This window comes from Echiichthys vipera, assembly GCF_963691815.1.
Source record: "Echiichthys vipera genome assembly, chromosome: 23".
In the NCBI taxonomy this organism is placed as follows: Eukaryota; Metazoa; Chordata; class Actinopteri; order Perciformes; family Trachinidae; genus Echiichthys; species Echiichthys vipera.
The window spans coordinates 6,706,875-6,719,626 of NC_139848.1; the positions used below are offsets into that span (position 1 = coordinate 6,706,875).

The 12,752-nt window shown below is 42.3% G+C and overlaps 2 protein-coding genes across 5 annotated transcripts; one reads left to right on the top strand and one right to left on the bottom strand.

Moving 5' to 3' along the window:
- Positions 1 to 1,207: 1,207 nt before the first annotated feature.
- atg13 (ATG13 autophagy related 13 homolog) lies at positions 1,208 to 9,239 on the bottom strand. Of its 4 annotated transcripts, none has more exons than XM_083938201.1 (18): positions 9,092 to 9,239; positions 8,353 to 8,433; positions 7,919 to 7,999; positions 7,652 to 7,771; positions 7,226 to 7,272; positions 6,607 to 6,747; positions 6,426 to 6,466; positions 5,914 to 6,010; positions 5,693 to 5,800; positions 5,279 to 5,372; positions 5,021 to 5,119; positions 4,611 to 4,688; positions 4,181 to 4,293; positions 3,922 to 4,060; positions 3,695 to 3,772; positions 3,460 to 3,567; positions 3,052 to 3,173; positions 1,208 to 2,935 (listed from the first exon to the last, which is right to left on the bottom strand). In XM_083938201.1, the coding sequence occupies exons 2-18, from the start codon at positions 8,419 to 8,421 to the stop codon at positions 2,812 to 2,814; spliced, it is 1,659 nt and encodes a 552-aa protein (XP_083794327.1). In that variant the 5' UTR covers positions 8,422 to 8,433; positions 9,092 to 9,239; the 3' UTR covers positions 1,208 to 2,811. The 4 variants fall into 4 exon arrangements, with proteins under 4 accessions (XP_083794327.1, XP_083794328.1, XP_083794329.1 ...); XM_083938202.1 differs by having other exon boundaries at positions 3,052 to 3,180; XM_083938203.1 differs by lacking the exon at positions 5,021 to 5,119.
- A 234-nt stretch (positions 9,240 to 9,473) lies between these two features.
- On the top strand, positions 9,474 to 11,838 carry harbi1 (harbinger transposase derived 1). The gene is made up of 7 exons (XM_083937742.1): positions 9,474 to 9,550; positions 10,325 to 10,490; positions 10,581 to 10,783; positions 10,901 to 10,988; positions 11,073 to 11,280; positions 11,355 to 11,530; positions 11,627 to 11,838. Exons 2-7 carry the CDS (start codon positions 10,326 to 10,328, stop codon positions 11,825 to 11,827), a joined length of 1,041 nt encoding a protein of 346 aa, XP_083793868.1. The 5' UTR covers positions 9,474 to 9,550; position 10,325; the 3' UTR covers positions 11,828 to 11,838.
- The last annotated feature ends 914 nt before the right edge of the window (positions 11,839 to 12,752 follow it).

The following is a 12,752-nucleotide window of genomic DNA, read 5'->3' on the forward strand; positions in this document are numbered from 1 at the left end:
TCCTCAGGAGGGGGGCTGGAGTCTCCCTTAGAGAGAGGGGGAGAAGTTCAGCATCCGTGAGGAACTCGGAGTAGAGCCGCTGCTCCTTTGTGTTGAAAGGAGCCAGTTGAGGTGGTTCAGGATCATCTAGTAAGGATGAACCCTGGGCGCCTCCCTAGGGAGGTGTTCCAGCCACGTCCAGCTGGGAGGAGGCCTCGGGGAAGACCCAGGACCAGGTGGAGAGATTATATCTCCACACTGGCCTGGGAACGCCTCAGGATCCCCCAGTTAGAGCTGGTTAATGTGGCCCGGGAAAGGGAAGTTTGGGGTCTCCTGCTAAAGCTGCTGCCCCGGAGACCCGACCCCGGATAAGAGGCTGAAGACGAGATGAGACTTTCATGCACTTTAGGATTTTGCCTCCATAACACGTCTTATTTCAGACAAGTGGAAAGGAAACGCATTAGGGTTTATTTTAGAATTTTCTCTCAGGTTCTTGCGTCTGCAGATTTCTCCTAAACCCAATAAAATATTTGATACAATTAAGAGAACTTGTGATAAAACAAATGTCTTAATGAAAGGGTCACTGTGAGGGTTTCATGGTGATATCTAGTTAAAATAGTTTTTAGAGGGGTTTATACAAATATTCTAAGCCTAATTTATCGAACATTTAATTCCTAAAAACAGGTCTCTCTTGTTTATTTAAATTTTTTTATGGTGGACTATTTTCCGGTGTGATGAAGGGACCCAAAACCCCAAATGTCAATGAAATGAAACCTTTTTTTTGAGCCTGGCTTTATCTAATGTTCATACTTCTGCTGTAGAAATGTACGCACATTAGCACACTGCAAAAGAAAACATGCTGAAACTTAAAATTCCAGGAAACAAAAATGAATTGCTTAAATCTAAGTAATCAACTGAGGACGTGTCATGGTGATATGTATTTATGTTGACCCTACTCACCTGCTGGGAGAAGGAATAGTTGTAAAATGGTTGCTCGCTGTCTTGAACGGAGTTGTTTAACAAAGACCAAGCAGCAAAAACAAGAATGTAAAGATGTGATGTACTTGGAGGTTTATATGCCGGCTGGCTAATGGCCTTTGAATCTTCTTGCCAGTCAATCTTATCATTTCCCCTGCTCCATTCTCTAGAAAACTGAGGTGTCTGCATTCTGTCATAAATACCTGTTTATGGTTTTTACATCTGGCCCCAGGCATTCGACAGACATCAGTTGTTTCAACAGAGCAGCCATGCTTTATTAGGACATCTAGACCAACAGCAAAGAAAAGTTCAAATTAAAGCTCTCAACCAAACCCCAACAGTCATGGATGGTGACCCCGGGCCCTTCTGTAGACACCTGGAAATGTGTGTTCCCACCAAAATACACATAAGCATGCTGTACAGCCTATAGTTAATACACTCAGCTGCCAGTCTATTAGGCAGCTAACACCAATGTAGTCTAATATAAACTGGCAACCGTGTCGCTCCACTACGAGTCGCTTCAGCGTGGAGAAGTGTGTATTCAGCACGTATAAGGGCAGCAGTCAATTCACTTCAAATTCCATTGGGGTCATTTGCAAACGTTAAAGCTGGCAGTTTAAATCCACAGACCAGCTGGGAACACCTGGCTCGGGTTAACGACAGGCTTGCCTTTGAGCAACTCAACTGCTTCTGATACGAGACTACTGTGAAAACGTAAAGCAAGACTTTTTTTTTTTTATTACAACACTTTTACCAAGGGCCTGTATCCTCTAAGTGCAATTTATTTGCCAGGACCAGCTTTTCAAGACTTGAGTTTAGAAGAAAATAGCCTCATTGGTTTGATTTGGAAACCTTTAGAGCATGGGTGTCAAAGTCAAGGGGATGATATTTGATTTGTATTAGAACTGGCCCACACGCCACAGCCGCCTGCTGGTGTTTTCCACGCACGAAAACGACATTACCCACAATGCAACGGTAGCCCGCGAACTCTCTGCAACGCTGCAAGTGGGCCGCCTCGGCTTCATTACTTATCAGCATTCAGGGCAGATGTCAACTTTCAGCCCCCCCCCAAAAAAAATGGCTAAAGGGAAGGTGGGGATGAGAACAGGGTGTTTCAAGCTCGGTGGGAGGCAGAGCGACTGTTCACAAAGCTGTGTGTCTTTATCTTGATATTAAGGAACACATTTTATTTTTGAAGGACATTTTCTTTTTTGCGGTTTGCCTGTTGAAAAATGTTTTCACTTGAAATTACTGAAAGAGCCGTACAAAAATATTGGATTATTCATTTAATTATTAAATAAAATACGGTACACCGTGTTAGGTCTTGGTTCAATAGGTTATATGCAATCATTTTAATATGTTTTAATAATCATTGAACCAGTCCGGCCCTCGGCTTGTAGCAAATTTGTTTTTTTGGCCCTCTGATGTATTTGACTTTGACATCCCTGCTTTAGAGGATAGTAAGGTGGATGAATCCGAGTTCAAATAAACCTATCATGAGTGCAGGTAGTCCGTCCTTCACTTGCATGGCTGTCTAAAGTGACAGAATTGATTGAATGCTGATAACTGACAACGAGAGATTTGTGCCACATAGAAAATAAAGATTTGTAGTTTAAATTCACACTACCAGAGCAGGCGGAGAGGGGGTGTACTGTATGCCAGTGTCAGAGGAGATAATACAGTATTTACAGTGATCTGTACAAACTGGAGCGAGGTGAACGTGCCTGGCAGCAAGGTAACAGAGGAAGATGAAGGAATTTCACATTAAAATATGGTGATTTAGTGATTTTCACTGGACAAACGACTACAGAGCCTCCGGTCCGCTTCTTGCTTTCATTTTGTGCCACCATCCATTTAGTCTTTTCTCACATAGAGTCCTTCTCCTCCTCTCGTCACTCTTCTACTGGAGCATGTCCACAAAAGCGTCAAACTCGTCAATGTTCTTCTCGTAAACGGCCAGTTTCTCTGGAAGTGAGTCCTGCGAGCAAGAAAAAAACAACAAATCACAGGTTGCTCGCTTTTAATCTGAGTGAGAAGTTAAAGGTTTTAAAAGATGACATCATCATCAGAGTGTAAACAGAGGAAGCGTGTTACCAGGTCGTCCGCCATCGACTGGGAGCTGATGTGTAGCGAGAGGCTGGCCAGTTGAGGAGGGTTCTGAAATTCTCTGTAGAAAGTTCCCAGATCCATCGGCAACAGGTCGTCTTTAGAGAAGGCTGGACGCTACACGTAGATAAAGAGAGTCTTTGAATTTCACAAACACCCCCAGAATTCCTGATCTTAGACACATCTCTTTATATCTCATTATAGAGTCCAACACACAACTCCCTGTTTTTTTTACGTTAAGCTGCTGTTGTCTGTAGCCTCAACAAACTGACTTTGCAAGATTATAAACGTTCATTTTCAGGCAGCAGTTCAGACTTTAATATCTAGCGTGATGCCTATTATAACATTTTCGTAATGGGATAGCGGGCAGAAGGGAACAGAGGAATCATTACGTACAAAGTCGACCATGACAAAGTCGTCCTGCTGAGCAGATCCCTCGGAGCCCTGAGAATGGAGGCTGGCCTGCAAGGGTGATGGGCATGGAGGAGAGTCTGGAGGCTGCACCTGAACACACACACACACAGAATATCCCAACTGTGCAAGAATCTTTCTCTTATCTGTTAAAAATGTGAGTACTTTTTATCATATCATCCATTTAAAGACAAACCAAACTGTGTGAGAATATAGTTACCATGGGGTCATGCTCCTCTGAGTCCAGGCCTCGGGGAGCAAACGCAGCAAATGGCAGATCCAGACTGGCTGCTGTTATCTACACACACACACACACACACACACACACAGACAGAGTAAAAACGGCTTGTCGCTACAAAACAATCGTGAGGACACAAAGCGCAGGAAATAAATAACTAGGTTTATACGTTTCAAATCATCAACAGTCAACAGTCCTATCTGACTCACCGGTGTGTTGGGTTTATTGACAAAGGCTCCGATTTTCCTCGTGAATGCGTTGAGAGACTCCACGGGGTCGGAGGGAGAAGCACTCCTCCCTTCATCCCGCCTTCTTTCCCCACTGCTTGTGAAGCCGTCATCGTCACCACTTGGAAGAGAGATGACCAAGTTTAGATACTGCTTATCAATCCCATATCCGCTTCCTACAGTATGTTCCACGTGACCACTACGGAGACGCTGCTGGGATGATGAGTAAGAAGAGAAGTACCTGCTGCCGGGTGTGTTGGCGGCGTTCTCTACTGTCAAATGAGCATCGGTTCCGTGAGGAGGCTGGGCTGGAACCAACACAACCCCACTGTGCTCCTTCCCAGTGTGCATCACCTGAGGAGGAAGAAGAGAGCGCAGTTATAATCAGGACTCGCCCTAAAGCCTTGAAAGTGTGGAAAATGCTTCATTTGAACTATTATGTTTTTAGAATCGCAACCATCTGCTCTGATAATGCACACACGTCCTCTGAGCTTTGATGTTTATTTTCGCAGTTGCATTTATAGTAACAATTTAGATGAGACGATACAGGCTTCAAGGGTCGAGACATTGTCTGTTCTTTAAAAGTGCTTGAATTTTACTGTTACTCATCAGTATGCATCAGTGTATATGGATCTGGATGTGAAGTGCTTTGTGATGGACTGGGGTATCACCTGGTTTGCAGCAGGGTGACAAAGCTCAGGAACTCCTGCAAGAGCTGGAGGATGATATGATAACCTGGAAGCATACAACTACAGAGACAGAGAGAAGGAAGAGGGAATGTTCATCACCAAACACGGCAGTGCAACACTGGAGACACACTGTGTTGTCAGAATGTTAGCGCTGCATGTTGTGGAGATGATATAAAACATCACAATGAAACAGGACTACGGTGCATGAAGCTCAGCGCTGAAGCAGGTGATGGAACTTTGAACAGTCAAGGGGGAAGATGCTAAAAATTATTCAACTCTGACACACCAAGGAGCAACACACGACCCAAGACGAATGAGAAGAAAGCGATCAGCAGTGCAGTTAAAAGGTGCATCACACAGTCACACTCTCAAAGTGGCCAGCATAGACTCACAGTGTGAGTGACAAGTCCAGGAGCCAATGGAAGCGGTAGACTGTCCAGAGGGAGGGGCTTAGACAGTTTAGAGGGCGAAGGACTCAGTGTACACACACACTGAGATAGTTTGGACGCACACAAATAAAAACGTACAATAAAAAGACAACAGGAGAGAAAACAGACAAAGAGAGAAAAGTGAAATAAGAAAGCAGGTATGAAAAGAAGAGAAGAAGTCACAGGATAAAGACAGAGACAGTAGAGAGGAGTGAGTGTTACCTGTGAGGGAGGGGAGGTGGAGAAGGAGGTGGTGCAGACCTCCTGTGAATCCTGAACCCCTGCATATGGTCCTCCATCCTCTTCATCTGGCGCTCTGAACACACACACACACACACACACACACACACACACACATTATAATGTAGACGTTTTTGACATCCTACTGGGTGCTGAAAATTCTGGAAAGAAGGCGTTAAACTAAAATGTGCCTTCTGTGAGTCATATATTTAAAATCAGACATTAGTCACCACCAAAAGATGAATTATGTCACGTAAAAGCCATCGATCGTTTATGGCGAGGCTGAGACTCAACTGCTTCAGCTGCATCTCTGTGTTTGGTGGTTGTGGGCTTATGTCTAAGGATTTTCATTTGAAATGATTAGTGGCGTTCATTTTCACAGCTCTCTGTAGCTACCTGTAGTTGCAGGGATGTCCCATGTTTGCAGGGCGCTGGCTGCCGCAAGGAGGGTCCACAAAGTGATCCACGATGATCCCCATGATAGGAGCCGTCCGCCCAAATTGTCTACAGAAGATGCAATTCAACAGTTGACTGGTTATGTTCATTTTGACTTTTTAAAATTATTTTCTGTGTACAGGAAGCAGAATGCGTTGCTTCACATGTAGTGTGCTAGTTACCTGTTGGACATGAATGCCAGGTTGGTGCGGTAAGCACACGAAAGTGTGATTGTTCCAACAGGAGTGCCGACAACACCGACACGCACTGTCTGAAAACCTTCAAAACAAACAACAAACGTCAGTGAACAAGCATATCAGCTGATGTTATTCAACAAACGAGTTTTCAGAGTAACTTATAGTTTGTTCATCCTAAAGATATGGTTTTTGGTCTCATATGTTACAATAAATCATTCCTTTAACTGGGGAAACTGCTCTAATAAGTCATGCATGGTATTTGGTATTTGTCTTATCATGTGGCTCACTTTAAAGATTTCTAAAGTGTATTTATTTATCTTGGTGCCCGGACAAGCATCAAAAGACAAAATAATAAAAAATATAACATTGGAAAATATCTGCATATTTATTTTGAGTCTGAAAGGTTTTATACATTTGTACACCGCTGTGAAAAAAACATTCAGTCTTGTTTTCAGTGATTTACAACATGTCAGTCAAAAAGCAGTCTTCACAGTTACCTTCTCCTAATCCACTCAGCTGGACTTCCCCGAAGTAAATCCTGGACACGAAAGAGGCAGAAAAATGGTGACATATGTCATACATCTATTAAATGCAACAGGAGACGGATCAAACCGGGTCTAGCTCAGCAGCAATGCATCTAAACCGGCTGTTTTAATAAGACCGGTCAAATCCACGCACCTGTATAATATGACATAGTCGTGCCCCTGCTTTCTGGACAGTTTATAGGCAGGTGTTACTCTGGTGATGGCCAGCAGAGACTTCAGAAGCACAGACAGACGGTTGTAGACTGTATAGGACACCTTGATCTCCTTATCACACCTACAGTGGACACAAACACATTGACTCATGACATTTCAGTGGTATTTAAGCAGCTCAACATGAAGCCTGAAGAACAGCTTTCCTTTGATGGTTTCATTTAGTGTTTTGTGTCATCTCATGGACTATCATGTGGATCTGTTGTGGACAGGCTCATGTCATCTGTAGCATGAACAAAACGCTAAAATGTAAAACAACTGCAGCCCTTCAGAGATGTAATAGAACTACAGCATGTCACTGCAATAGAGACAAAGTAAGCTGTTTATAACTTAAAGCATCTGACATTGTCACTGTCAGCACTTTCTTTACTGAAACTGCAATTTCATCTTTCTGCTTTTCCATTGATCGTTTGCTCACAAAGCTGTCTGTTTTAGCAGAGAGAGGAAGTCATCTGTACATGATTACGCAGCTCTTACAGCACAGTATCGGGTCCATTGATTAGTGACCTGATTTGATTCAATTAAAAAGAAAAATCACTCACTTTTCATTCATCTCCAGGCACCAAGTCTCTAACTCCATTGAGTCCCCCTGAGTGAGACAGAGAGACAGAAAGATCTAGATCAAAGTGGACTGAAAAACAAATGTTTATTTATTTTTATTTTTGGAAACATACAGGAGTAAATGAGTGGTCGGTTTACTACTCAAACTGTATAACGCTGGTGACATTAAGGTACAGGGATACTTATTTTATGGCTCATGCAGCAATATAAGAACGCTACATTTGGTTGTCAACAAAGATCTCACCAACCTCTAATAGTTTATATACCTGATGCCTAAAGTGGTTATCTACTATATTTCAGCTTATGTTAAAGTCCCTGCACAGTTTGAAGTCCTGTGGAAGAAAATAAGGTTTACAACAGAAGAGAATGGACAGCAGTAGAGGTTGCCCCGTTGAGGGAGGCGTTACCTCTGACGTCTTCAGGGAGATCTCGACACACATGGAGCGTCCGATGCCTGGAAGTTGGCCAGACAGCGCCTTCTTGGCTTCATGAGTCACCTCTGGGATGTCTTTGATGGCCAAATTAAACTAGAAGAAAATAATAATAATCAGAAATGATTTTAATTTGCAGAAGAACAACAGTCCAAACAAGCTACATATAAGTGAAGATCTGAGGTGAACAATCAACATTTTCAACAGCAAAAGGTAAAAGAATGACTCAATGATTTATTTTACCCAGTCAGAGCCCGTAGGCGATGAGGACGAGCGAGTGCATATCTTCTCTCCAAGACGAGCTTGGACAATCACCTGGACAGTCTACAAACAGGACATAAGAAACATTTACAAGTAGTAAAGGAGTATCCAGAGGAACACAGCAACATTGTTTACGGAAAGCCATGTTGCTGCTGATTATGTTTCAGTGTAAAAAGTAAAAGATATCTCGATTGGTATTTTGTGTGAAAGCAGAAATATATCGTAGCCTGGACAAATAAAACCAAAACTGTTTGCGTAAGTAGATACCAGACACCGAAGAAAAAAAACATAACCAACCCTTTAAATAAAGATTATGGAAAACAAGGTCACTAGAATGCACCGCAGGCCTTCAGATACCTACAATCACAGAGGCTACGTCCTCTGCTTGAAACAGGAGCATCATACTGGCGTCTTACCTTCAAGGCGAAGAACTTAATGAACTTGTCCAAGTCTTTTTTATCCTGGGGACTCAGGCCACTATCCATGTTGTCACAACCCTGCGATGCAACAGGATAACTCCGTTAGAGATAACACACATATTAAATCAAAACAGTGATCAGAATCCACTTTTAGTTGCAATAACAAAGGCTAATTTTGCCACTGCATCCCAAATCATAATTCATTTAAATGGTCAAAAGAAAATCATTGCTGAGAAAAAGGTGAATAACTTTAATATTCACTTTTCTTAATGGAGAAAGACACATTTGGACCAAAACAAGCCATTTTGACCACACAGACCTACCTAGAAGCTTAAGTTACTAACTGTTAGTAAGGCAAAGTACAATGGGAATACTACATTCTGTATAAACATTAAAAAAAACACAATAAACATATGACAACAATTGTTTTTGTTGTCATATGTTTAAGTTAGCTAGCAAATGAGGCCTCCATGGTTGAAATGAAACTGTCCGAATAATATTTCGAGGTCATTTTAAACGACATAATACTGGCAACCTCCACGCACAGTACACTGGTTCAACACCTGCCAAATGTAAACCAATAAATTCCTGAATTTCATGGATAATTACTCAACATTTACGTTTCAAATCGGAGGTACTGGAGGGGTGACTCACTGGACAGCTAGCATGTGGCTAATGCTAACTAGCTAGCTGAACACAACGCACTTTTACTTCATCATAAAACTGCAAGACTCACATCAGCTTTTCCCTTGGGAATGTAGCTACAATAAAATACGATTTAATTTAATAAAGGTGGTACACGGCGCTTTGTTCCGCGGACATTTACACGCCCAGTTCAGATGGACTCAAACGTCAACAGCGACCGAGCGGCTGTTGTGTTTATCTTCTCCATGTCGACGTGTTTGTATAGCAGCACTTTCACACACGCACTTTCGCGCTTCTTTTTTTTTTTTTTTTTATAAAAAATGTAAAATGTTAGGTACAGTCAATAAAACACGAAAACAACACACTGGTAGAATATACCGTGAGAATATTTACAAATAAAATTTAAGTGTTTAATTTTTTTTGACAATCTATAAATAAAACCAATAATGCGTCACTTCCTGTGTCGAATCTGTGAGTGCGCGTCGCAGATTGTGTGTTCCTGTTCCTGTGGCTTGTTTTTATTGACAAATGCTGCATGACATATCAAAAGGTAAAAGACCTTTTCTTAACAATGCACAGCAAATTAATTAATGTTTTAATGTTAATTTACAGCTAATAATCTGCGTGTCAGAGGAGTTATCGCTCCGGGAGCATATAGAGATTAGGAAAGCTCAAATGCTAGGTAGCAAGCTAGTTAGCACAATGGCTTGCCTGACTAACTGATGCTAACTTTAGCTTCAAAGAGGCAGTTTTTTTGTAATTGATTACTGTAACACGATTTATAAGAAATACAAATGTAATTGTGTGTAATTTATATCATAACATACATCTCTACATCGTCATCTTTTTTATTTTGTATTCATTTTTTAGTTTATGGTCCTTTTTACCTTAGCATCTCTTAATTTAATTTTTCTTGTTATGCATTTTGTCGTTTTTACTGTTCGTACAAGCGTCCTATAGTTTATCTCACCTGTTGATGTGTATATTTCTATACGTGTATTGATTTCTGTGTGCTTTTGTCTTTGCTCTCCCTGTCAAAACGCTTTGTAAACGTATGTTTTAAAAGCTGCTATTCATATAAAGTTATAATAAAAGAGAATACTTTAAAGTAGTGTATATAAATGTGTTGATTCCAGCATCAATAGTGTGAAACATCTTACAAGCGTATCTTATTGAGGCAGAGAGCAAAGTATTGGTGGAAATGTTTTATGTGCGTGTGTTTACAGTATGGGAATATACCACTATTGATGTCAAGTAAGATATAACAAGAAGCTTGTATTGGATGCAGATCATGCATTGATGTTAATTGTGTTATTCCCCACAGCATGGCGATACCTATAGCCATCTTGGACTGTGATCTACTTTTACACGGTCGCGGCCAAAAGACCCTGGACCGCTTTGACCTGGACTCTGTCTCAGACACTTTCCTCCTCACGCAGTTTGGCTTCCCCAGAGAGTTTATTCTGTATCTGGTGGAATTACTCAGAGAGGTGAGTATGTTATGACGCTCAGTTTTGAGTAGTGTCATCCAGTTAACTACTCATTTAAATGTGTCTGTGGATGTATTTCCTGCGTTTCAGGCTCTCTGTAGACGTACCCAGAGGTCCAGAGCCATCAGTCCTGAGGTCCAGGTGCTGGCTGCTTTGGGCTTCTACACATCTGGCTCATTCCAGACATCTATGGGAGATACTATAGGCATCAGCCAGGCGTCCATGTCAAGATGTGTGTCTAATGTGACCAGAGCCCTGGTGGAGAAAGCTCCTGAGTTCATCACGTTTAACAAGTAAGATACCATACTGGCTTATATAGGAGGCTTTTGTTATAATATCATACTGTGATTATCACCATGCAGAATAGGAAGAGACATTACAAAGCAGCAATATTAATGTGTCCCAAACAGAGATCCCTCCAGCACAGAGCAGTCCTTCGAGGCGTTTCAGAGGGTGGCAGGATTCCCAGGAGTTCTGGGGGTGCTGGACTGTGTTCAGGTTTACTATATTATACTATGTTATTAACACGTTTGAGCACTTTGCAAGCAGCCTAACTGATATTCCTTTCCCCTTCATCTCCAGGTCACCATCAAAGCTCCGAACAGCGAAGACTCGTCGTACGTGAACAAGAAGGGGTTTCACTCTGTGGGCTGTCAGCTGGTGTGTGACGCCAGAGGATTGTTACTCAGCGCAGAGACACGCTGGCCCGGTGGACTCAGAGACACTGACGTTCTAGAAAAATCCGCTCTACACAAACAGCTGCAGGACATCAAGGACGGCTGGCTGCTGGGTGAGACTCGGATTTCAGACTATTTGCATCGTTCTGTACAGAAAAAAGCATATATCTGATTTCTGTTTTTCTAGGTGACCGCCGTTACCCTCTCAGGAAGTGGTTAATGACCCCAGTCGACTGCCCAGACTCCCCTGCAGAGTTTCAGTATAATCTGGCCCATGCTGCTACACACGAGATAGTGGACAGAACCTTCAGAGCAATCCAGACCAGATTTAGATGTTTGGACGGCACTAAAGGTTACCTACAGGTATTCTATGCTAAGCTAACCTCTCCCTGTAAATTCAAGGAAAGAGCAGCATCGTACCGAGAGCAGTGTCATCCAGTTATCTCATCTCTCCCGCAGTATTCTCCAGAGAGGAGTTCGTCCATCCTGCTAGCCTGCTGTGTCCTGCATAACGCCTCCCTGCAGTCCGGATTAGACGCTTGGACTCTGGAAAGAACCGACCCTCTGGAGCAGCCCGAGAGCCTCGAACAGAGACCCGAGGACCGCGACAGCCAGGCAGAAGACCTCCGAAAAGAACTGTTACTCAAACACTTCAGCTGAACTGCTCAGAAAAGGATCAAGACTGGGACCAGAGCAGAGCAATGATTTTCTTTTTAAACAAAAAACATACAAGTTCAAATCAAGAAAGTCCACAGACACAGTGTTGCTGATGCAGGTTTTTTATATTTTGCTGGTTTCTACTCTACTGACTACACTAAGATAACATAATTGTATATGGAGGAACATGCAAGACGCTATACAACAAACCGAGACAACATTACACCCACACACATTTCAAATGACTGGGAAGTGCTTGATTATTGTCAAACATATGCATGATGAGGTGAGAATAATCAAGCATTCGCTGCTGTTTTACTGGAACTGTGTGCAGCTGCGGTGTTATCAAGGTTTCTTTACAAGTGGAAAAAGTCACCCTCCCTCTATTTTTTTAATCCCTCCCCATTTTACATCTTCCATCCCCCAAAAATCCAACAACTCTTCCCCCCCTCCCCCTTTCTTTCCCACGTGATTCCACAGGATAAAATCTTGTCACAATACAAAACAAGGCCCTTATTTACAACAACTGCACATTAGGTCGTCATTTTTTATGTACACTGGTGCATTAAGACTGTGATGGGTGAGAACGACGGGTTATCTGTGCAACGGGCTGCAGTCACGTGATGTTTTTTGTGTACACACACGGTACGAGGGACACAAAATGGAACGGATACAGAGATGAATAAGAAAAACAATGTTAACTGTAATGTTTTTGGTGATTTCAGAAGGATTTGGATCGGGGCATAGCTTTTAATTTGAAGGAATACCGTGACGTTCATTTTTTTTCTCACATCGTCAGATGTCAGAATAGTGGCGAAGGACTAAGACCTTTTTGTAATTGTCCCGGTGTTCCTTCAAGTTGTAGCGATAACAAAGCTAGTGGTGTTTTACTTCCTGGAATGTATTAGTCCCCTGATTGGCTTCATCA